General features: G+C 50.3%; 1 protein-coding gene across 2 annotated transcripts in view; it reads left to right on the top strand.

Annotated features, from left to right (window-relative positions):
* Positions 1-24,850, top strand: part of DLGAP2 (DLG associated protein 2) — a 648,525-nt gene extending 623,675 nt beyond the window's left edge. For both annotated transcript variants that reach the window (XM_029933318.1, XM_029933322.1), the window contains 5 exons: positions 690-775; positions 1,961-2,376; positions 11,311-11,402; positions 14,998-15,150; positions 17,997-24,850. In XM_029933318.1, the coding sequence (XP_029789178.1) occupies positions 690-775; positions 1,961-2,376; positions 11,311-11,402; positions 14,998-15,150; positions 17,997-18,215 (966 nt within the window). In that variant the 3' untranslated portion in view covers positions 18,216-24,850. The remainder of the gene's footprint in view (positions 1-689; positions 776-1,960; positions 2,377-11,310; positions 11,403-14,997; positions 15,151-17,996) is intronic.
* Positions 24,851-25,505: the final 655 nt, after the last annotated feature.

The raw sequence follows: 25,505 nt of genomic DNA, 5'->3' as shown, positions 1-25,505 counted from the left end.
ACAAACTGGAGTATGCCAGAGCTACCCTGTGTCCCCTTTACCCTGTCCATGGTCCTGAAATCCCTTCTGGGTTTGGGAGGCATTTTGGCAAAGAGAAGCACAGTAAGGATTTCATGTGAAATGCACAGTTTCTGTTCAGTTCGGACATGGCCTTGCTGGGCACAGTCCTGTGAGCAAACGAGACACCTGTGGGCGGGAACAGACAGACAGATGGCCTCGGCGTCACCAGTAAACACTGAAATTCCTTTCCGTGTGTTTCTGTATGTGGGTCCCGCTACCAGTGCCCTTCTGTGAAATGGCTTACGTTGTTGCTAGCTCTCTCTGGTTCATGCTGTCTTACTTTCTCCACTGCAGGGTGTGACAGGAGCTCTGAAGTCCTCTAGTAATGCAACCCAACAAAGCCTATTTCTTGCCTTAGCTGAATTCAGCAATTTTACTTGCATCCATTTAAGAGATCAGAGCTCAATGCTGAGTTCAAGTAGTTATGTAAAATTTGATGAAACACTGTAGGGATGTAATTACACCAGTACAATGCATTTTCCTCTCTCTGTGATTTTTTGCTGGGTCAAGTGCAACTCTGTATTAATTAAATGCACAATTAATTACAGCAAATGAACACACAAAAAGAATAGTCCCTTGCCCAGGTCCCCTGTCTAGGTTCTAAAATAAGATGTTGTGTGTTGCACTAGGTGGAAACAGCCACAGATTCTGACACGGAGAGCCGGGGCCTGCGGGAGTACCACTCCGTCGGCGTCCAGGTGGAGGACGAGAAGCGGTAACTCAGCCCCTCCCCAGCACCCTGTGCTCCCCGCAGGCGCGGCCCGTGGGAGACCCGGCCCAGCACCCAGATCGTGCTGCCCTCAGTAACTCATGCCCCTCATGCAAATGGGCTCATATATTTAGGCTTCTCACTTTATGTCATCTGAATATGAATTAACATCCGCCTGTGCCTTGTTTTTGCAAGAAGCAGGGAATAATTCTTTCTAAAGTAATTTACCGCCTGGGAAAGCTGACAGCTCTGAAAGCCAGTTCTTCACCTGAAGGAAGAACGGGTTGGCCTGAGGGGGCTCGGACACATACCTCCTCCCCTGATACTGCTCAAACGGAAGGAGAGAGAGGTGGGGTCTTAAGATCATAGCCCCTATGACTTCCAGCCACAGAGTCCGGAGATGCCTGTTAGGATAGTGTTATTTTGTAACAAGAACTGGGTGATTCTTTTATATTTAAAATAATACATCGTATAACTTTCATAAAAATGAATTTTAATGAGAGCCTCATTACATCTGCACCCCCTGTTGCATCTGGCTGGTAAGGTTCTGGGTGACATTCTCATCGTGCAGGGTTTTCGGACCCAACCCTCAAAGGTTTTGTTGCAAAGATATTCAGGCTGGCTTCCCGGGCTCCCCGTAGACCTCTCAGAGGCCAGACAGCTTCTGCCCTGGGGATCTGGCCTTGCCACCTCCCCTCCCCGTCCCCGGCACATTGATTAACCAGCTGCTCTCAAAGCAACCGCCATCTGCGGGTTCAGACGGGGAGAAGCCAAAATGCATAGTTAGGGTATAGTTTGGATGTACCCCCTGCCCCGCCATACACACAGAGTTCTCACCCAGCAATATCCGGACTCCAATTATGAGCTCTTTCCTGCCCATCATTTCAGTAATTGCCTAGGCGGGCATGGTTGGCCTTCAAATACATACGATGAAAATGGTTTTAAAACACCTGCTAAACAGAGCTTAGGTTCGTTATTTTGCGGAGAAGACTTAACGGGGACGATATTCAGATACTCAGCTAGGTGGACACCCTCAACACCCGTGCAGTGGTAGTGGAGATGAAGACCCACATCTGTCCCAGAGGTGCCAGGGGGCCATGCTGCAGGCACACTGTTTGCGAACCTGCCGCAGGCGCTTGCAGAAAGTCATCTCAGAGAGCCCTCTGTCTTTCTTCCTTCCCTCCTCTGCAGACATGGGCGTTTTAAGCGCTCGAACAGCGTGACCGCCGCTGTCCAGGCAGACTTGGAGCTGGAGGGCTTCCCGGGACACGTCACCATGGAGGACAAGGGCCTGCAGTTCGGCCCCGCCTTCCAGCGGCACTCGGAGCCCAGCACGCCCACCCAGTACGGGGCGGTCAGGACTGTCCGGACACAGGGGCTCTTCAGTTACAGAGAGGACTACAGGGCGCCCGTGGACACTGCCGCCCTGCCCCCTCCCGAGCCCTGGCTGGAGCCGTCCATCGAGACAGCGGACACCGGGAGGATGTCTCCCTGCCGCAGGGACGGCTCGTGGTTTGTGAAGCTGCTGCACACGGAGACCAAGAGGATGGAAGGCTGGTGTAAGGACATGGAGAGAGAGGCCGAGGAGAACGACCTCTCGGAAGAAAGTAAGAGCACAGCCTCCCGGTGGCTTCACACCGGTCCCTGGGCAGTGGCGCGAATGGGCAGGGGCCAGTGTTAATGGAGGGATGTCCTTTGATTCATGGGTAAATTGAAACCAAGTCCCACTCAATTCCAAGAGAACCCATAAGTAAATGAACAGAAAAGGAACCGATAGCATCTTCAAGGGGCCCCTTCTGGGTTTTGTTAGATCATGAGCCCAATGGCCCTGACCGTGGTGGTGTTAGCGTCCCTAACCTCACGTTCTTCCCCATGCCAGCTCTCTCCACGTGGAGCACTTGGACTGTTTCTAGAGCCCTTGCCCCATGTTTACAAGAAGTGGAGTTGGCTTTACGACAAAAAGCATCTGACGTGGTCCCACCGCGCTGGGCGCAGATCTGACCTTCCTGAACGGGGGTCTGCAAGGCAGATCTGCTCCAGCCCCTCGATGGCTCAGATGGGTCGCTGGCCCTCTGTGCCAGAAGGGACAGCATCCCTCCTTCTCCAGCTGCTCCCTATTTCCCTGCAGAACCCTACCTGGAGGAGAATCAGAGTAGGCGCCTTGCCATGGGAGTAATTGCAACATGCTTAGCACTAACTCCTGGTCTTTACCACAGTACAGTTTCTCAAAGGCGTCTCAGAAGGTCTTGACTTGACCTTCTCTTCCCATGAATTCCTTTGTACATTTGCTAAGTCACTACCGATTCTCAAGTTCAAAAAGATAGCTGACATCCTTGGGAATTGTGGGCTGACGTTACATGTCTCGATGGCTGCCGTAATAGAATGTATCAGTAATCCAGAAAGGGAAATGGGGTGATGAACGTATGTGGACTTCACGTAACGTGCAGAGTGAAATGGTGCTGGGCTCCTAGAAGCCATGAAAATCATTGGTGCATGGATCTCCAGTTGTTAGAACTTAGGGTGTTAACCTGTGAAGAAAGAGACAGATCACCCTACATCACTGATCACTTCCCCACATTTCTCTCTCTGTCATCAAAGTCCACATATTGTTTACTTGGGCCGCTGTTAGACCCGGAGTGTTTTGGAGGCAGTGTTGCCTTGGTGAGTGAGACATCTGAACCTGCTCCGTGGCTGGCCGTGGCCACTGGGTGTCACCCTGTCCCCATGTGTTTGTCCCAATCTGTTATCTGCTTGGGGCCCATTCGGTGGAGCACTCGCTCACGGCTCTGGTACTGAAAACTCGCTCATCTCCTGGAGTGTGTTCTCACTCATCATTACGTGCATCTGCTTGGCAGAATGGTTCTAATCTTCACAGGGATTTACAGTCTTTCCCCCAAAGACAAGACGTGGGAAAACTAAATTGTGTGCGTTGGTGGGAAATGGGGGTTTGGCTGCCATCCCCAGTGTGCGTGTGCTCTGCTTGCGGTCTTGCAGGGCCTGGAGCGGGCAGGCTGGCAGGCTGGTCAGTCAGGACGTGGGTCCCCAGCCCATGGCTCCGCGGCGGAACACGGTGGAAGGCCCAGTGGCACATAATGGTTGTCAGTCTCAGCTCTGGGCGTGTCCCCCAATTTTATCCTGTTATCTTCTGAACCACCAGGGCGCCTCCAAGGACTTCTGGGTTCCCCGCGTGCGCAGGGCACCTGGGGACACTCGCTGCCCCTGTGTGTAAGACTGCGCAGGGCAAGAGCTGCCTTACCTGAACTTCCCATAGTTCGTGTGTCCTTTTAACCTAGGTACTATTTTCCAAGAATTAGAGGTGGTATTTTTTAAAGGAAGAAATCTCAAAGCCAGCATGTATGAACCCGTATGAACACATATGAGCATGTATAGACACGTATGAGCTACATCTTATGCTAAGTTCCTTGTGCCCCATCAAGCGCTCACTGTGAGGCGCTGCATCAAAAGCATCGTTGCCATTATCAAAATAAACCAAGACTTGGGGTTAATTTCTTGCCCCAGATTCCACACAGTAAAGAGAGGGAGTCGAGAGGCAAAGTCAGAGCCCTTGCCTGTCGAAAGCTGTGCCTCACTGCTGTGCTGTCTGAGTTTCTTAAATCATAATACTCTTCCACTGGAAACTTCCTCCCGCATCGCTTGCTTCCCATCTGTATTCTCGTGGATCACCTTCTCCCGTGGCCTTATAAACTGTTGAGTCCCCATCCTTGGCCATTTGCTTCATTCTGATCCACTGTGGCTCAGACACCCATTTATTCTCAGAGAGAATCCCTGAACTGATAAAACATAGACTTGGGTTATCATTACCGAGCCACTGGAGATTAAGAGAGAAAAGTAAAAAGGGCACAAATTCTTTCTCAAACTAAACACAAAAGATCCAACGGTTAAAAGGCTTCAACACTGAAGCACTGTCACAATAAGTCCTAACTGTCCTGTCGTAGGAGACAGTCATGAAAATTCTGGGAATAGTGCCAAAGGGACTATATATGAAAGTCAGATTGATGACCTGCGATGACCCAAACCAACCATAAGTTTCCATCGTTTCGGGATACACAATGTTTAGATTTCAGTTGGAGAGCTCGTTCTCCAGCAAACTACAGCAGAAAGTGAATTTCTGCTGCCCTTCCATTGCATTTCCCTAAACACGTTTTTTTTAAGCCTACTTTGAACCTTTGGAGTCTTCTTCTTGGATTCTGTCATTAGTGTAAACATCCTACAGATGTTTACTGGACACGTGCCACGAGCCAGCCACCACCCCGTGGACCTAGGCTAGTGGAGAGTGACCAGGGTGCAGTGTTACCTTGGATGGAAAAGTGAGGCCAAGACAAGACTGTAGCGAGTGGCAGGGCCTGGAGCGGGCAGGCTGTAGTAGGAGACGGGCATGTAGGCACGTTAGAAACCCAGAGGTCTGAGATGCTGTCGGGGGGGGATTCCAAGATGCTTCGTGGAGAAGGTGGGGTGGTGCAGGGCCTTGAAGGGGAGTGGGATGTGGCTTCGCGGCGGGGGGAGCAGAGGTGGGGGGGAGCAGCTCCACAGACAGGAGCCCCGGCCCAAAGACTCTTTAAGAAGACCTTCACTTTGACAAGGCCTGGGCACCACCTGTGGGAAGGAGCCTTGGCTCCATCACCTCCGCAGCTGAGGGATACGCTTCTTCTTGGAGGAAAGGACCATCCCTGTGTTGCCCCAAAGCTCTGCCACTCTGCTGTCACTGGAAACCCTCGGCTCCCTGAATGCAGTGACCGTGTCTGATCCATTTATTGTCCCCCAGCAGCGCCCGTCTCTCCGTGGAGATGCAGAAGGAGGGGACCGAAGGGCGGAGAGTGGAGCAGTCTTCATGAACAGGGACCGTCCTGCTCCTACTCACACCTCGTAAGAGCATGGCATCTAGAACCCTCCGGGTCCTCAGTGGCCCTCCCTTGGGGCCGGGAGTACCCAGGCACTCCCCATTCTGTAGATGCAGGCTGCTGATTCCGGTTTGGGTGAGGTGCTCCCGTGCTCCTTAACAGCTGCCCAGGACTGCGCTGCTGCGGGACTTGGACGCAGAGAACGGAGAACAGACCCATTCGATGCTTCCGTGATTTTAATTTCTCTCCTGAAGGTGCCCAGATGACTTGATCTTCTTGTGGACAAAGATGACACATTTATTATGTGTCCCCTCTGTATACTTTGCACCTAAAACTAGCACCATATTAATCAAGTTTAGATATTTCCCTAATAATTGTTAACAGGAAAGATAACCTGTGATTTTTGCCCTGATTTTAAGAACAATAAGGGTTATTGGTTATGGCGCCCTTAAAAAGTAAAGATTAAGTTGAATGGCTCATTAAGCCAGAACTCTGAGCTATGAATATTGAAATTTCCATCATAAGAAATAATGTCTTCCCAAAACTGTAATTGTATAATCACAGCTCACTGAACTGATTGAGCGAAGTTAGATCCGTTCAGCTCTCTGTGGTTAATAAAAACTATCACGAGCCCAATAAACACAGGTTTGGTTAGGTCACATCCAGGCAGGCTTCCTGTTGTTAAGTCAGTCAGAGACAGGTTCTGGAGGGATTGTGAACCATTTCCGCACTAGCATTTGCGGACTTTTGTATTAGATATGTTAAACCTAACGGGTAAATGGCATAAAGTGAAACAAAGCAAATAAGGTGTTTTTCTGAAATAAAAGCAATTGTTTCAAAGCTACAAGGTTTCACTCAGCAGGTCCACAGAGACACGGACCACATGAGGGACCCAAAGGCAGGGTCTCTGGACAGGCGTTGTCAGGTTCTCTTGCCCAAAACAACTCTGTCCAAATTAATTAATAATCTAAACACCACCGGGTTCAGATGCAGGAACGCACAGACTCACAGAGGCGGGAGCGGAGGCTTCAGTGAGGCAGGGAGTGATCCCCGGATGGGACGATGCCCAGCTCGCAGACTATGCGGCAGGCACGGGGAAGAAAAGAGATTGCTCAGAGTGACCCCGGGAGCACAGATCGCACCCTGAACACGGGGGGCTGAGGAGGACATGGGTCCGAGAGAAGCCACCCTGTGCCTCTGGTTTGCCTAGACACGTCAGATCCGCAGAGAAGGTAACAAACTGGAGTATCAAGTGTCGGAAGGTGGCCCGAGGGGGACAGATGCCGTGGGGTCCTGCTGACCATACAGCTTGATGGACAGCCGCTGCTCCGGGCCTTCTGACCGGTGTCTGGGTCCGTGCTACCACGGGCAGCTGCCTATGGGGATGTCCCACACATCCCAGGTGCCACACGGCCACGGGAAACTGGATGGACATGAAATGTGTGCTCGAAAGCAATGAATCATGGGAATCTACCTCCAAAGCCAAGAACACACTGTATACACTATATGTTAGTCAAATTGACATATATATATTTTTTTAATTTTTACTTATTTTTGAGCGAGAGAGGCATACTGCAAGTGGGGGAGGGGCAGAGAGAGAGAGGGAAAGACAGAATCTGAAGCAGCTCCAGGCTCTGAGCTATCACCGCTGAGCCCAATGCCAGGCTTGAACTCATAACCGTGAGATCATGACCTGAGCCGAAGCAGAACACTCAACCGACTGAGCCACCAGGCGCCTGACAGTAAATTATATTTTAAAAAAGAAAGGAATTAAGAAAAAGAAAAATTTTGTTTTCAAATCCATGGAGAATGATGCTAGATTTTATCGTTGACTATAATCTATTACCATTAGTCCGGAAATTATACTTTTCCATTTATCAACTTGGTCATTAAATAACTTTTAAATACTAAGTATATGATCTCAAAAAGAAAAAAACCAGAAATGTGCGCTGGATAAACATGAAGACAGTAATGTGAGGCCTCCTGGGGGGCCACACAGGTTCCACAGCCGCAGACACGGAGAATCCCAAGAGTCCGCAGAGGAAATAAACATTCAAATGATCATTTCCAACTACCTGCAAATTCTACAAAAGTCCACTTCAAATTTTGAAAGAAAAGAATCGTGTAAATGTTGTACTGGCATTTCATACCAAAATTTGCAAGAATTGGAAATTATAGAAGGCACATAAAAAATAACTTAGAGGAGCAAATGAGCTCATCCAATTTCTGGGCACGTCAAAGGCAACCGTTGTCCGAGGTTCTTTGTAAATCTGCATTCTGATGAGTGTTAGCCCTTATCGGCAGCTCTTGAAAGAAAGTGTCCAAACTAGGACGACATCAGGGAAGTAATGGTGGAGAGAATAAATTGAATTTTTCACTTCAAATTCTCTGCAGCATGGGAAGCTATTTGCATTGACGGCTCCATGGAGCATCCCACTCTCTGGAGGGCCGGCCCTCCTGCCGTGAGCATGTAGCAGTCACGTCGCGAGCTTCTCAGTGCCATCCACGTCTTTCCCGAGCAATAATCCGAGGATGCCCTTTTCAATATCTCTTCACTACAGTGAACCAGCACCCATCTCTCACAATGTGCTAAAGGCTCTAAATCTAAGTGCTTTATACTAACACTTCTGTTGAATTACATTTGAAGACCACGAAAGCCAGGGATTAAAACTTCAAATTGTACAAAACTGACTTCTGATTAGCTGTTGAGGAAGCCGTCAGTACAGGGCGCACCTTGATCCACCACTTCTCTCTATTCCTGCAGTGACGGCTTGGTTGGAACAAATCTCTTCAAATGTTCTCATCAGCCCTGCATGTTAGAGGGTTCACAAGTGGAAATTCAACATTTTGAAACGAACATCATTCCTCCACTCAGCAGCGGTGAGACCAGAGCTAGAGAAATGTGTTCACTTCGGGGGATCCCGGCGTGAATGGGTGCCTTCACCCCTCCTGGGAGACGCTGCGTCCTGCCTCGTGCCCGCACCTGCCCACCCCGGTCCCCGGGGCGCACTCAGTCCTGAACCCGCATCCTCTGCTCCCTGTACCAGCTTCCTCCTCCCGTGCCGCCTGGCAGATCGGACCAAGGAGGTGGGTCTGAGGGGAGGCCAGCCCCTCTTGAAATGGATTTGTAGGAGACAGGTGGGCCCAGGTAGCAAGACGCATGGCAGTATTTTTAAGTCTGAAAGGATCCCAAAGTGCCATCCAATGTGCTCACATTTATTAGGAGTCATGTGTGTCACACTCCTCTCTAAAGTCCGGCAAGAGCACCTGGGGGGCCTGCCGGTGATGCGTCCGACTCTTGATCTCAGGGTGGTGAGTTCAGGCCCCATGTTGGGCTGTGTGCTGGGCGTGGAGCCTGCCCGAAGAGAAAAGCCCGGAAGCAGGGTAGAATTACACGTATGAAGGAATTACCCTCTAGAAGCAATGAGGAGAGTGTGGCTGCCCCAGAGGGTGGCAGGCGGCAGGCGGGCTGTGGCTAATCATCAAAAGGTTCAGAAAAACAAACATAGGCCCGTGACAGGCTTACTCACCGACACTTGTCTTTCCACCCTATGTGGGAGTGGCAGCCTGAGTCCCTTACACACAAGTGAGAAACTAAGACGAGCGTAATTAAAAGGTGTTGAGGTTTGTCGTCTTACCCCGGAGAAAGCCGCTGTCAGAACACGCTGTGCATGACGTCCTGTCCTCATCTTTCAGCACATGGACGCTGTGCTTTGCCTACAGCCCCGTAGCCGACTGGCACACACGGCACGTGTCCCGGGACCGTCCGTGGGCTTCCTTGTGGGACATGTTTCCACAGCCTCACAGCATTTCACCACATGGATGTTGAGGACCTTCCCAACTCTGGTCTGTGACTGTCTCCCCCAGAGCAAGGCCAAGGGGAGGGGACAGCACCCGGGCGGCCGGCTGTCAGGAGGTCAGAATCTCAGATGCCTGTCGCTAGCATGTGCTGAGTGAGTCTCACAATCTTTGATTTGGAAGCGCCTGTTAAAATCACTACTGTTCGGGAAATTGTGCGGGAAAGTGGACCTCAGTTCCGCCTCTGAGGCCCCTCGCAAGGTCCCGATGGTGGAGCGTGCGCCGGGGACCGGCACGGGCACCCCAGGTGCTCCTGAGGAATCTCTGGGCCAAGCCCCCCTTCCCTGACCACCTTCCCCTGCCGGCAGGGCACCAGTTCCCACACTGTCTTCAGGGCAGAGCTCGGGGACGCGCTCGACACCGCGCTGTGTCAGACAGTCCGCCCCTCGCTCCACCACCTGCCCGAGCCCGCGAGGGAGCCCGAGAGAGGACCAAAGCGAGCAGCGGGAACAGTGCTCGGCCCGACGGGTGGTCTGCGTCAGCCCCGGTGGAGCGACTCTGCCCGTCTCTCCGGCAAACAAGACCAGGAGGCACACGGCCTGGCAGCCGGAAACGTGTTCCAGCAGATTCCTAAGTGCTTCTGAGAGTCCTGTGCATTGGGATCTAGCACAGTCATTCAGCTACTATTTCCAAAATCCTGATGGCGCTGCCTCCCTGCAATGACTGGGGGTGAGGGGGGACAGGCTGGCAGGGGTGCCTGGAGGTCACAGCACGGTGGGGGGGGGCTCCGCATTTCACACAGCAAGTCTTTTGTCTGCTGGTTGTTCACCCCAAGTGGTCCCTCCTGCCCTTCGCTGAGAAGTCCTTTCTGCTGAGAAAACCACGTTCCTTACTTTTGTGCCAAGTGCTGTTTGGTTCATTCAGGTCCCACAAGGTAGATAGAAGTCATTTGTTGACCTCACACCGCATCACAGTGGGCACGCAGGCGTGGAGGTGGTGTCATCACCATCGCAGTGGCCGGTGACTCCGCTGCCCCGGAAGGGCCAGCGGCCGGGGTCAGGGAGATGGGCGTGTCCCGCCGCAGCCTCGCCCCACTTCCTAGAAGTTAGGGCTTGACATCTTCATCTTTCTGGATGCATAAAGTCAAGTACTTCGTGTCTTTTTATTCATACTTGCTGCTTTATCCTCTAGCTCATCTGAACATCATGGATAAAAGCATCTTGATGCCCCAAATGGGAAAAACTTCCTGCAGTTTAGACTGCCTTTCCAAAGTCAGGTTGTCCTAACACTGAAGAATCATATCATCAATACTGTTTAGTCACCTTTGAATTTTCCTCAAAAAGCAGAACTGAAGCAGACCAGGGCGCCCGGGTGGCTCTGTCGGGTGAGCGTCAGACTCTTGATTTAGTCTCACGGCATGATCTCAGGGTGGTGGGGTGCAGCCCTGTGTCAGGCTCTGTGCTGACAGCACGGAGCTTGCTTGGGATTTTCTCTCTCTCTCCCTCTGTCCTTCCCCTGCTTGCTCTCTCACTCTATTTATTTAAGGGAGGGAGGGAGGGAGAGAGAGAAAGAGAGAGAGAGAATCCCAAGCAGGCTCTGCACCCCAGCACAGAGCACGACACAAGCTCAAATCCACAAACGATGAGATCATGACCTCAGCCAAAGCAAGAGTTGGGAGCTTAACCAACAACCCCCAGTATCCCAATAAATAAACATTTTTAAAAAGGAATAAAAAAGAAATGGAGCAGACCGGAAAAGAACTTCTGTCAGTGGATATGTTCTGTAGGATAAATTCAGAGTTTTAATCTTTAGGCAATGGAAGAGCAGCCCTGCCTCTTGGAGTTTACCCCCTGTGTGCAATGCTTCTGCTCTTGTTTTTCACAGTCCTCGGGAAGATCCGGAGCGCCGTGGGGAGCGCACAGCTGCTGATGTCCCAGAAATTCCAGCAATTCTACTGGTTGTGCCAACAGAACATGGTAAGCAATCCCCGGGGTAAACCAGTTCCTCAGGGCGTGCCGAGTGGTCTGCGACCTTGCAGCTGAGTGAGTGCTTGGGAATCAGCCTGGTGCGGCCCTGGAAAGGGGCCACGGGGCGGGGGGGGGGCGGGGAGGGCATGCGTGGGAAGACAGCCCCCCAGCCTGCAGGGAACCCGCATGGAGACAGCCCCCCCAAGGCATAGGAGGCGGGTGGGAGGTGAGCAGGTGTGACGGCAGGTGCACAGATGCAGGCCAGGGTGGGAGGCGGCTTGACTCCACGCAGGAAGAGCCTCGGTTAGAGACTCAGAAGAGGCTCTAGGATAATTTGGCTGCATGTTTCAGAGGAGTGAACCGAATGTACCGGGTACACAGTTGGTGTGAAAACTTGGCTCTGATCTTCCTGGAAATGGAAGAGAAAGAAAACCGTGTATATGTTTGTATCTACTTGTGTGTGTGTGCTTGCTGCATCTTTGTGTAAAAGACACACATCCTTTTCTTTGTAACTAAACAAAGTATCTACTTACTATCACTTGCAGGAATAACTAAAGAGTATTCATATTGCTATACAGGCTCTTTCATAAATCTATACATTGATTTTCAGAGAAAACAGTTCCTTAAAATGCAAGTAGGTCTGGAGGCACCTGGGGGCTCAGGTGGTTGAGGTTCCGACTCTTGATTTCAGCTCAGATGATGATCTCACAGTTCATGAGTTGGAGCCCCGAGTCAGGCTCTGTGCTGACAGTTCAGATCCTGCTTGCAATCCTCTCTCCCTCCCCCTCCCCTGCTCACACTGTCTCTGTCTCTGTCCCTCTGTCTCTCTCTCTCTGCCTCTCACAATAAATAAATAAATAAACTTTAAAGAAATGCAAGTAGGCCTGTGCTAGAGTGGTAACCATAGTGCTTGGTGATTTGACCTTGTTTTGCTTTTTTAATTTGCATGTGAATGTAGAGACCTTTCTTACACGTGAGAGGAAGCGCCTCACCTTAGAGCTGCTGATTCATCCCTTTTAATTAGAGTCCTTAAAAAGTACGTTTTTCTCTAATATTTTCCAGTGAACTGCATTGAAGTTCACCACAAAATGTATAAAGTGACCACCATGTCGCCTGTGACATGAGGTTATAACTGTCATTTTAAAGGGGGAAGGGGTGCCTGGGGCCTCAGTTGGCCAAACGTCCAACTCTTGATTTCGGCTCAGGTCATGATCTCCAGGTTCCTGAGTTCAAGTCCCATGTCGGGTTCTGTGCTGACAGTGAGGAGCCTGCTTGGGATTCCCTTCCTCTGGCCCTCCCCTGCTCGTGCTCTCTCTCTCAAAATTAAATTAACATTTTTTAATTTTAAAAAGTGGAGGGAACAGGATGGTTGAGGGCTCCTCGGAAGGAGCACAGAGCTGTGAGGTGCTCAGTTGCCAGACTTAGCAAACATGTTCCTGCCTCTGTCGTGTCTGCTTGGTTCCTGTCTGTGAGGGATGGATTCCGGAGTTAGGACTCCGCACCCTGTCACGCTGGTCAGGGTGAGCGCCGACGGTCACTGCCTGAGGAACTCGTTGTCTAGGGCACCCAACATGCAGTGAAAACATGGAAAAACTTTATTCAGGCATGTAAGAGGCCCATGTCCTCTGCCCCGGGAGCGGCTAACACCGGATTTTTAATCATCCACCCTAATATTTTCCATGCTTCTTAAACGTCGGATTGCACTTCATCCTGATTTTAAAAAGTAATCCTCTTGAGACATGTGCTGGGTCTACTTCCTTTTCTATAGCATCTTTCTTTGACTGGACAGAAACACAACAAAAATCTGAGGGCTTTGTTCCAGAAGGGGTGAGGTGGTCTGACAGGCCTGGCTAGGGAGAGACGCTGGAGCGTGAGCAGATGCCAGGGCCCCAAGCTCAGCGCAGCCTGGGGGCTGCTGGGAGATTCAGGCACAGCCACTCACCAGAGCTGCGGCAGCAAACCTGCTGGTGGAAGTGCCCAGGCCCTGGGGCTCCGGCCAGCGGCCCCGATGGACTATACTGTGGGCTAAAGTGAGTTTACAAACCAAACACGGGCCCGCATTGTGCTTAATGTGAATGACTAGAAGTAAGCTGAAAACTGAACATTTCTGCAAATTCACAGAAATGCCTCTGTTGAATCTGAGAAGGCCTCTCGCTGAATCACAGGACTCATGCGCAGAAAAACACATGTGCTCAAGCCCAGGGGTGCAGACCCAGGCAGGTGGGGTGGGAGGCCAGGGCTACAGGCCCTTGCCAGGCACGGGCGAGTGTGAGGAGGCCCGGCAGGCGCCCTCAGACCTGAACTGCAGGCAGCGCGCTGACACTGTGTGCACAGCGGGCCCCGTGCCCCTGCTGCAGAGCAGTCCCTGGGCCTCATCAGCTCACAGCTGCCAATGTGTGGCTCCCTGGCATCTCTGCTCTTCTGCATGCAGGGACCTGTCGGCGTGCTTTCTGTACCTTCATAAATTGAATTCATAAAAGTCATCCTCCACGCGGGAGCAAAGTAAATACATGGAGGGTTCCTGGGGGCTCAGTCGGTTGAACGTCTGACTTCAGCTCAGGTCATGATCTCACAGTTCGTGGGTTCGAGCCCCACGTCAGGCTTTGTGCTGACAGCTCAGAGCCTGGAGCCTGCTTCAGATTCTATATCTACTTCTCTCTCTGCCCTCCCCTACATGCTCTCTCTCAGAAATCAACATTAAAAAAAAAAAAAGTAAACACACGGCCATTAGAATGAATACTAAGATCTGTCAGAGGAGCAGAAACAGACCTGGCTCCAAGCCCGACCTCATGGCCACCTCCAACACCCTGGGCACTGGGCCACAGAACAATCCACCAGGAGATGGAAACCACAGCTGCCCTGTTGCTATTAGGAATGTCCGAGCATTTAAAAACTTAAATATTTGCCACCATTTTCAAGGTCTAAGAAAGCATCTTCAAAACAAAACAGTGAATGAACTCACCAGTGTATTTTCTTTAATAGACTTGATTTTTTGGAGCAGATTTAAGTTAATGGCAAAATTGAGAAGGTACAGAGATTTCCCACCCTCCCTGTGGCACCATGTGGGCACACGTGCACTGTCAACATCCCCAACAGAAGGTGCATTCCGTACATTTGGTGAACCTGCGCAGACGCACGTCATCACCCAGCATCTGGGGTTCACATCAGGGTCGCTTCTGCAGCCATACATGGTCTGGGTTTGGACACACATACTGTGACACGTAGCCAGTACCGTGGCATTCTGCAGAGTGGCTTCACCACCCTGAGAATCCAGGCTCCATCCATCCATGCCCTGCCCCGACCTCTGGCAACCACTCAGATTTTTGCTGTCCCCACAGTGTCCTGTTTTCCAGAATGTCATAGAGGTGGAGTCACCCATTGTGTTGCATATTCTTTAACTGTTGGCAAACACCTGCATAAACTGTATTGGCCCTTCATGCCCCTCCCGAATATTCACATCAGAGCATGAATTTGTCAGCCTTACCCCCATGTGATTGCTTGAAAAGCACCTGCAGGAAGCTGCAGGCCCCCCCATGCCCCCACCCCGGAGCCCCGGGCCACCTGGGGGTTTTCACAGCTCTAAATTCTGCCCCTGTGTTCTCAGGACCCCAGCGCCATGCCGAGACCCACTTCCCAGGACCTGGCGGGCTACTGGGACATGCTGCAGCTCTCCGTCGAGGACGTCAGCATGAAGTTTGACGAGCTGCACCAGCTGAAACTCAACGACTGGAAGATAATAGAGTCTCCAGAAAGAAAGGTAACCCACCCGGGCCTCATGCCTCCCCTATGCGCCGTTCCCCGCGGGCTTCCCGGTGTCCAGCCTGGCCACACTAGAGGTGCTCCTTTGTGCCCCGTGGTCTCAGGTCAGCAGCACGCGATCAGATGTGCAGGTGCGCGTGTGCGCAGAGCTGGCATTAAGCTAACGTGGGGTGAAAGCCACTGGCCGGGGGTGGTGAGTAACCGGGCCCTGCCGCCACATCACTGGGACTCGAACGAAAAACCACACTTAGACCGAGAGGCTCATTTCTTACAGGGATGCACCCTGTGTCTTCATCAAACCTGTCCTTGGATTATACTGAGATGATTCTAGACAAGGAAGGCTTGAGGTCTGGTTACAATGACTACTTCCTATTCAGATGAACTTTCCAAGTGTTTCTCTCTAGTTGAAGAAAAGGAAGTATTGTGGGTTCCACTGAACAGTCTGGAGATACAAACTTCCCGCAGATCTCTCAGCCTTCACCCTCAAATAGGCTGAGAGTTTCCATTAAATTTGAACCTGTGATTTCACTCCTCCTCTTCAGATATCATCCTTAGTAGGGTTAATAAGTAGGTCTGAATTAGCAATTAATACATTAATTTCCTAAGACATTTTAAAGACATTCTAAGTACTCAGAATCTGATATTCTAGGTAGACATTACCGATTCAAATAAAATGATGAAATTAATCCAACACAATTTGGGGTGGTATTAACATGTAGCAGACGTTGTCTACTTGGATAATGAGAATAAAAACCATCACTGCCATTCTCAGACTTCCCCCAAAGGTGCCAGTGACTGTGTTAGTGGAGTTCTGGGCTTGATGTCATAGATGCCACTGCAGATCACTGTCACACCCCTTCTTTACTGAGATGATGGGGCAGAGGGGAGTAGGGAGGCACAGGCTGTAAGCCATAAATGTACATTAGCAAGTCCTTTCTATGGTTTGGTTTTGAAGAGAAGGAGATCCTAAGTGATTGCCAATGAAAATGCTATTCTAATAAAATACTAAAAATAGAACCCATTTAACCCGTCCAAGGATTTGCAACAATCCCTCCTATTTTTAATTCTTCAGTAATTGGCAACTAGTACAAGCCCTTCTACCTAAGCTATGCAGAGAGAAGGGTCCTCAAAGTGAAGACTGCCTCTTGCTGAAGGTACACACCCTGCTGCAGACAGCGGGCGGCCTCACCACCGAGGCCCCAGGCCGTGTGCTCATGAGCCACTCTACCCTGTCCATCCGAAAGGCCAGCTGGTCAACCCTTTTCTGCTACAGGACGCCTGGAGGCTGGCAGTCTGCTTAAACAGGAAATTCCCACCAGAACTGGTCCTATTACCTACAGCCCCACACTGAGAGGCTACCGATTGAAGAGAAAAGAAATAGTTAGCTATAGTCACGTGCTTAACGTAGAAACTAACTCTGAAAGAGCTGAAATCCTTAACGAACCCGTTACCTCCATTGTCGTAGATGCCTGCCAAGAAGTCAGGAAGAAGTCATTCTTGGCCAAGTCATTTAAAAATGGGAGTAAAGTGTCAGACACCAAAGCAATCTCCCTACCGGAACCCACATTCCACAGCAGTGGGCTCTGCCCCATGGGTCCACCCAAGCTATGCCTTCCCCACATGTCCCTGCACATCTGGCCCATTTGCATTTTGCAGAGGCTGCAGGGAATAAGACACAGGGCTGGGGTTTCCTAGATGCCTGCCCAGGAAAGGAAAGGGTTCCAGCGCCTTCTGCCGGGCACCCTTCCCTGGGAAGGAGGTAGGTGGCCATGCAGGGCTCTGTCATCACCTGCTGGGAAGGGCAGTCCATGTTGGGTCCAGCTTTGTTAGGTAGGATGCATGTTCAAGAACACGGGGGCTGGGGACACAGACCTTTCACCAGAATAGTACAGATGCAATATAATGGTATATATTGTATCTGGTGCAGAAACCTGTGATTTAGCCTTCTGGAAGGCTTATGACTTATTTAAGAATATGAGCTAAAGGTCAGAAGTAATTATTTACATGTATTTACCAAGCAGGTGAAAATTCTATCTTATCTATCTGTCCATCCATAAATCCATCATATCTATCTGTCTGTCTATCTTATGATCTATCTACTATCCATCCATCCATCATATCTATCTACCTATCATCTATCTAATCTATTATCTGCCTATCTATGTATTTCTCATCTATCTATTGTCTGTCCATCTGTCTATCCATCCACCCACCCATCTACCCATCCATCCATCATATCTATCTGCCTATCTACCTATCCGTCTGTCCATCCATCCATCATATGTATGTATGTATGTATGTATCTATCTATCTATCTATCTATCTATCTATCTGTCTGTCTGTCTATCTATCTCGACGTCAAGGGGTTTTAGGCTCCTAACAGGGACCTTGGCCAATAGCTCCCCCAGGTAAGATGGTTTTCATGAAGGTCCTTAGAATCCAGAGTCTGTTGAAAAGTCTGTGGCACACGACAGAGACCGTCAAGAGACGCCTTCCAAAATACCTGGTATACTCAAGAACTGAAATTGTGGGTATTTGCCAGTGCTCAGAGACGGCAAAGTAAGTTAGTCTAGCAACAACATGAAAATAAATCTGAGACCAAGGAGATTTCCATGTTATTGTGCAGGACTTGGTTCCTTATGAGTAAGGCTGTCACCTAACCCCTCCCCCTACCCTTGAGGCGTGAGGGAAGTCACAGTGCCCAGCAGGCAGGCAGCAAGGCCACAACTGGGGGCATGGGCGGGCTTCCCAGGCAGCTTACAGTCACCTGGTGTGGGGACCAGGCTCGCGGACTGGCACTGATCCCCTCTAATGTCCCCAATTTTGACTTGTGATGCTTTTCAGGAAGAAAGAAAGGTCCCCCCTCCAATACCAAAGAAGCCCCCCAAAGGGAAATTTCCTATCACGCGAGAAAAGTCCCTGGACCTGCCGGACAGACAGCGTCAGGAAGCCCGGAGGCGGCTCATGGCTGCCAAGCGGGCGGCGTCCTTCCGCCAGAATTCGGCCTCGGAGCGCGCAGACAGCATTGAGATCTACATCCCGGAGGCGCAGACGCGCCTCTAGGGGCGCCTTTCCCTCTCTTTTCTTTTTAACAGAACACTTGTACAGTTTCCCACCTACCCTGCGATCTGGGTCTCGTTTCTCCTCTGGATACGCCCTGTTGTGTTCTCTGTGCCATAACCACACCGGAATGCATTCCTTTCTGCTGTGCTCGGAGCCCCGGCCCGATCGGCTCCTCCCCGGCTCCTCCTCCTCCTGCCCCCCGCCATGGTCTGACGGCGAGGCGTGGGGACCCCTACCTGATCCACTCTGGTCTCAGGGGGTCACGGGAAACACCTTTCGGGATGAAGCCCCACTCAACATTTTGTTATTTAGATTTTTATAAATCGTGGGATAACTCGAGGCAAGAATAACAGGTAACTGGACACGGGTGCATCCCGCCCGCCAGATGCCCAGTGGAGCCTGCCCCAGCTCCAGGTGCAGGAAAGAAATACTCCCACCCCTGTCACCCGCGGGCGCCGCACCCATCCCCCAGTCTAGCCAGCGACACAGGTCTCCTTGTGGCGAGTTTATGAGAAGCCATCCCTCCAGTCACCGACCCCTGCTGTGCGGGTCTCCACAAACCTGGGGACCACTCGTCTGAACCCGATAGAAAGATCCGGCAGGACATCTGACAATCCCAAATCAGCTGAGTGTTCCTTCACCCAGGGGAGTGACGCTGGACCAGAGACTGAGTCTTCCCGAAGGCTGGTGGTTCAGTAGCAGGAGTGCAAAGAGAAAAATAATAGCCCTCATTCCGATGAAAGAGTCATTGTGTGTTTTCTTCCCTCGTAACTTCTCTCACTCACCGTCTTGTCTGTGAGCGTCCCCACGTATGTACCTGTGATTTTTTTTATAGATGTATATATATTCTCAAACTGCTCTATCAGTTGACTTTCCAGGGTATCCTTAAAAAACAAAAAAAAAAGTTTGCTTGTTTAAAATGACAGTTGCGATGTAAAAAAGTTTAAGAAATATGAATGTGAGTGGTAAGTATCTCTCAGCTTAAATGGTAAAGAAGAAATGTAGCTTACATTTGTATTTTTCCAGAATTCTTTTGTCCTATGCAGTATCGCTAAAGTCAAGAATATATTTCTTGTCTGTTTTAGACATGACAAAAAAAAAAAAAAGGTCACATATGGTGATTTCTAGCTGTGGACTCTGAGAAAAGTAATTAGTTTTCAGGATTCTGATTGGCACCAGGGCAAAGCAGGAAGGATTCGAATGAAAAGGCTTTCCATGTGTACAATCACGCTTAGACGCGGTGACTGTCACCCCCACTGTCCCCGTTCAGACGCGTCTTCAGAGGAAGAGCCTGTCAAATCTGTCCCTTCGATCCCAAACTCAGAGTCCTCACTGTACCGCAAGGTGGAAACAGGATCACCCCTGGGGACGGGTGTCTCCTCCCCCAAACACAGGCCTTCCCGCCGCCCAGAGGGGTACCGTGTACTCAGCGCGGCGGCCCTGGCTTACCTCCTCTAGCACTTTGTTTTCTCAGCTTGATGGGCACTTTCATGCACCCAGCTCCCCCTGCAGCCTGGTGACGCCAGCAGTACACCTGGTGAGGTCACGTCCCCTGTGGGGGTGTCACTTCAGCCTGCAGTGTTTCCTTCTCCTCGTTCCCTTCATCCCCCGAAGCATGGGGTTCATTGGGGCACAGCTGATATTCAAGCATGTTGGCTTCAAAGTCTTACTTTTTTAAAGCTGAGTCGTTAAGAATTCCCTGTAAGAACAAAACCCTGTAAATGGAGCCTCATATCTGGTATATTTTACCAAACAGCCTTAAAATATATTTGGAAGCAAAAATCAGTACGAATGTATATCCTTGAAAAATGCAAAAAAAAAAAAAAGAAATTCCCTGAAATATTCTTCTATAAATGAGTCCTATTTCCCCAGAGTATTCAAAGCATTTTTTCTACCTAAATAAATACTTAAATCCTGAGTAGTGTACAGTCACAACGCTTCTTCCTATATTCACAATACTATGTTGAAAACAAATGTATTTGCAAGTATTGGCATTTTAGACTTTAAAAATGATGTATCATTTAAGATGAACTGCTCTTTAGAAATAGCCACAGAAAGGCAAAGTTGGTGGAGACCCTTTTGGGAGAGGAAATGTAAAATGCATGCACGTGCACAGACCTGCTGACACACGGAAGTCTACGGGTGGCTGATGCATTTTATCCCATGTCCTGGAGCTTGGACAAAACATCGAACAACAAATTCTAAAATTAGATAATACCTATTCTAGACCCCAGATTCTCGGACCCTGACTTGAATGAAAGTATTCACCAAATTTGGATTTTTTTTTATGTTGTGTATACTCATTTTTACCTTAAAATCTCCCAAAAGTTTTGGCCTGAACCATCCCTAGGTGAGCAGGTTAACCTGTAGCTAAATGTGACACGCGCCACCGATGGGCAGTGGCAGTGCGTCTGAGCCCGTCGGTCCGCCGAGTCCCAAAGAAGGTCTCGTGACGTGCCGCCAGTGCCTGCCCCTGGCCCTCAGGCCATGTCACCTGCCATGCGACGTGACTCAGTGCAATACTTTCCCCTCTCACACAGGCGACCCCCCCCCCGAAATGCAGATAAGTCATGTTTACATATTGTACATGGAACGAAAAAATAAAACTGTTTATAATACTTGTGTTAGTTCATCAAACCGGTTCTTTCAGCATTTATAACAGATGCTGAACACAGACCTATAGTGTGGCCATCTCACCATGCTACAGAGATCATTGTATAAGAGATGTTGCATATGTTGGAGAAGACAGTGGGCAATGAGAACGCTCAGTGTTCTGTGGACACGTGGTGGCGGAAGGGTCCGATGGCTCTAATCCCCGGAGACACGGCAGAACCGCTGAGACGAGCTGCTGTACCGTTTTGCTCATGCAGCCGGTTGACACCGCCATGCTGAAGGCTTCAGTTTAACTTTCAAAGTCAAAACACAAGTATCATAAATAGGATCTTTAAGTTCCACAAAACCTGAGCAGGTGAATGTCACTTGGTAAAAAGAGCACTTTCCATGTAACTCCTCTCCCCCGTCCTGGTTTGTCATCATCGTGTTTACCGTCAGCGTTGTCACTGGGAACAATGGTTACCCTCTTCCTCTCAGCAAATGTGTAGACCTTCCTAGAATGGAGGATAAAGCCTGGAACTGTTGTAAGATACCAAAAATTTACATTCTTGTTTAAAAGGGAATGTTGATGTGTTCATCTCAAGGTCAGTAGTAAAGACTTCTAGTGCAAGAGAAAAGCATACCGTTAGAGAAAACAGTTACGTTTAAGGTCCCTTCTTTAAAAAGAAAACACAAAAACATAGCCACAAAGCCAGTGACCTGCCCAGTGGGGAGACTTTCCCCTCTGGCTCCGTGGAGAAGCCGGACTTAGAGCGGGAAGGTGACAGCCGTGGGCACTTGGATGTGTGGGCTGGGATCGTTACTTTGGGGTCTTGCCTTTCCTAGATTTTTGCCTTTCTCAGCACAGTCCCTGCACATCAGGCAAAAGATCCCAGGCTGCATACCTACGGTCCTGCCAGACACACCCCCACCACACCCAGGATGGACTTTCTGGGAAGTCTTCACGTGGCAGCTGTCGGCCGAGGTGCCTGTGGCGGTGGGTCCTCCCATCGCAACGGCTGTCTGCTCCTGGCCAGACCTCTTGCTGGCGAGTGGGAGGGGGAGCAAGGGGCCACAGTCTTTGCCAGAAGGCCAGTGTGGCCCGGCGGGCCCTTGTGTGGCATGTGGAGCATGTTAAGGGACCCCAAGCTGGCGCCAAGCTGGTTTTTGCTGGGACGGGCAGTCAGCTTGTTTCCAGAAGCTTCACTGGGCAGGAGGTCAGGTGCTGCTGTCTGGAGCTCACTGGGAGCTCACGCATCCCCAGGCGGCACAGAGTGGCCGGGCTGCTGTCCCCAGACATCTCGGTGGCATCAGCAGGAAGTGTATGAACGTGGCATGTCCTGCCTGCGTGCGCCCGTGTGGGAGGGCACCTGCGTGCGGCATTTGGCCCCCCACTTCTGAAAACTGCAACAGTCCTGCCAACAAGCGCTGAGTCCGGTCCCCCCAGAAACCAGCCTAAACGGCTAAATTCACATGTTCCTGTGTGCCGCTTGCTGCCTTCCCAGACGCCGCCTTTCCCCGCAAAGCCTGACCACTGATGTTATTTTTTTTACTGCAAATTTAACATACTAATCAGGTAGTTCAAGACTGTGGTCTCCAACCCACACCCCCTTGGAACTTCCCAAGGTTCTCCTTTGTTTTCATTTGCATGTCTGTTTGCACTTCTTTGAAAGTTTGGGTCGAACACGGGATGCCAAAGCTTGAAAACAGATCAGAAAACCACAGGGGGAAGAGATGGAGCCTGTAGTCAGCTGCTGAGTGGGAGCGGGCCCAACCGTGGCTGGAGCACTGTCCCCTTGCCGTGTCCCTCACATCAGGCCCCCCGTGCTGTGCTGACAGTCCCAGTAAGGTGGGGGTGATGACCAGAGCGCTGGAGGAGAGGTACCCTTTCACACGCACGGCAACATGCCCATCAGCAGAGTGGCCGCAGAATGTTTTGGAAAATCGCTCGCTGACCAATCAAACATGCCGACTCCTGGTCACGCATTAGCCAGACTTCCCTTTGCGTCCGTTTCCTCCTGTCCCTTGTCTCCCTCACACGTAGATTATGAAGATCCATGTCATGTGGGCTCCAAGGTCCTCTGAGCTCCTTGGGAACAGGTGGCAAATGCCTGAATTGCCACTCGAGAGGAGACCCAGGCCCTCCGGCCAGCAGTGCTCCCCTCCAGGTGTGGGGCGCTTGCACAAGTCAGGTCCATCCACAAGTATCTCAGAGAGCCAGATCCCACCCAGAAGTAGGCAGTGTTTTCACCGTTACTTATGGGCAGCAGCGTCTTAGATCCACAGACAGCTACAAAGCCAAACATTAGAGGGGTGAAGGAAAATGTAATTTGGGAGCACATCAAGAATGGAATCAGACAGACCGACCAAAACTGCTAAAGGGTTGTGCAGTCTGCCCCCCTGGTCCCAGCTCCGTCGGTGATTCTAGCTCATGCTTCAGAGAAGGCAGACGTGGTCCAGGGAGCACTCCAAGCAACACCCATCTTGTCATCCCTCAACATTGCGACACAGCCGCCAGTTCACGAATCGCTGGCCCCGACCCTGGCATTTTTCTCCAGCATTAAAAGAAATGATTTCAAGTTCCAACATAAACACATGACTTGACTTCTCTGCAGAGGGGATGTCAGTTACCTACTCTACTACGACTTTTTAAAAAGATTTTGTATAGACACCAACAAAGGTAACAGAGGTTTACCGCCCTACTTTCTTAGATTTTATGTGACTCTTCATCATGGGTGCTTATTCCGAACCTGGACGGTTTGGGAGTCCAAGCTTTCACGTACTCAGTGGGGGAGAGGTCATCACGAAAGACGTCGGCCAGGTTTCTTGTGCCAATTTAAGTACAAATTTATCTCTTGCCGGTAGACCGTAGTCTCTGTAGATGGTACACAGAGCTAACACACATGAGGGAGCTCTGAGGCTGTCTGTGGTCCCTTATGGACGCCACCCACCATTCTTTGATTTTCCCCTAACTCAAACCCACGCCGCCCCCCAGCCATCCCAACATTAGGACCATGTCACATTAAAAGGGCTCAGCATGTGTCTCTCTCCCTCCACCTTACTACTGGTTTGCTGAATTCAAAGGTTTCTCCCACAAGTAGGAAACAATCCTAGGCTACTTTTGAACTCTGATTTCCAATCACTAAGCCACTTTGCTGTTGGACAGGTCCTTCCTATCTGGGGACCAGTTCATGTTCCCACCTCCATGTTACATGCCAAAATATCCAGGTGTGGCCTAAGGACTAAATTCAATGCCTCCTATAGAAATTCAAGGAATGTTAGAACCAGGAAACTAGCTGTTTAGTTCAAGTTTTAAAAAGAAGTATATAAATATATATATATATGCATAAATATATATACATATGAAATCATATCAATGAGGATGAGCAGAGTTGCCAAATATTCCACATCTGTACAAAGTTACACTTCACTGGGATTCATCTATTTTATGTAATTCTCTTTCTCATGCTTTTATGGTTCTTTTGATAAATTCTGGTTAGGCGCATGCAGGACACCTGATGGGAACGCACACGCTGCAGTCCGTCGATGCCATGTCTCGCTTCTTGTTGATAATTTACCAGAATGTCGGTCTGATCACCTCCAGGTTGTGGCGTAATTTGAGTTCTCTTTGTTCGTGACTTTTTCTCCCCTCACTCCCAGCTGATTATAAGAACATGTGCCCACCGTTTTCCCCATTGACTCCTCTGTGATGAGGCCTCTCTCGTTTGATATCTGTACTGCTGATGTCCACCTCTTGTAAATAGTTCTACAATTAAATTTTTTGAGAAAAGTAATGTTTACTTTTTATTGGAGTGAAATCTTGTGTTATTTTAAACTGGGGAAAAATGACATAGACCAAAGAGTTTTATTGCCAAACAATGGCACCTTTCCCCCATTATATATTTCATTGTTGAGCTATCCTCAATTTCTCTATCTACTAAGAAGAAACGGACACTTATTAAGGCTGCAGATTTCATATGTATACAAAAATGGCACCGATTGAAATGAGCTTAAAACTAATAAATACTGCGGTACTTAGTTAATGGTTGTTTTAGACTCTCTTGAGTTGCAATGACAGGAGACACTTTGTTAGGTCATGCTGCTGAGTCTCAAACCCAGACGTAAGTGTGACAGGCTATGTCTCCAGCGAGTCAGCCCCGCCTGGAACCATGGGGGCCTGCCCGGAAGAGGAGGTCCTGTCCAGCCACCAGGCAGCCAGCACCAGCGGTTCAATGTGCTTCATCTCTTGGGGGTGGGGCAGGCCGTCCCCCACGCCAGTCAGGCCCCCGTTCCTCTGCTGCCTGTGTGGCCACAGGTTCAGGGCCCCCTTCTTGAGCTTGCCCCCGCCCCAGGCCCCAAGGAAGCATGAACAAGCACAGCAGGCAGCCCTCGCACCGTTTCCTTCCCTCCCTGCTCTGGGTCGCTGAGGTTTGGAGGTGAGGCGATGGACGTGGTGACAGGGACGGGAAGAGTCTCGGGTGAGTGTCGGGACCACTGAGTCTAGCCTCCCCCGTGCGTGCGACACGTCGGGGGAGGTCATCCCCTGCAGCCCCGGTGGGTGGGGCGGGACGGGGCCGAATCCCTGCAGGGTCCTTCCCGCAGACCTCCTGGGCTCCCACCCCACGTACAGCAGTTTTCTCTTCTGAGAGAAATTACAGACACCTCCCCAATACTTGAGAAAAGAAGGCTTCGTGTGTA

Source organism: Suricata suricatta, chromosome 1, assembly GCF_006229205.1.
Source record: "Suricata suricatta isolate VVHF042 chromosome 1, meerkat_22Aug2017_6uvM2_HiC, whole genome shotgun sequence".
NCBI lineage: Eukaryota > Metazoa > Chordata > Mammalia > Carnivora > Herpestidae > Suricata > Suricata suricatta.
The sequence above is the reverse complement of the archived record's forward strand: the minus strand, read 5'-3'. Positions and strand labels throughout refer to the sequence as shown.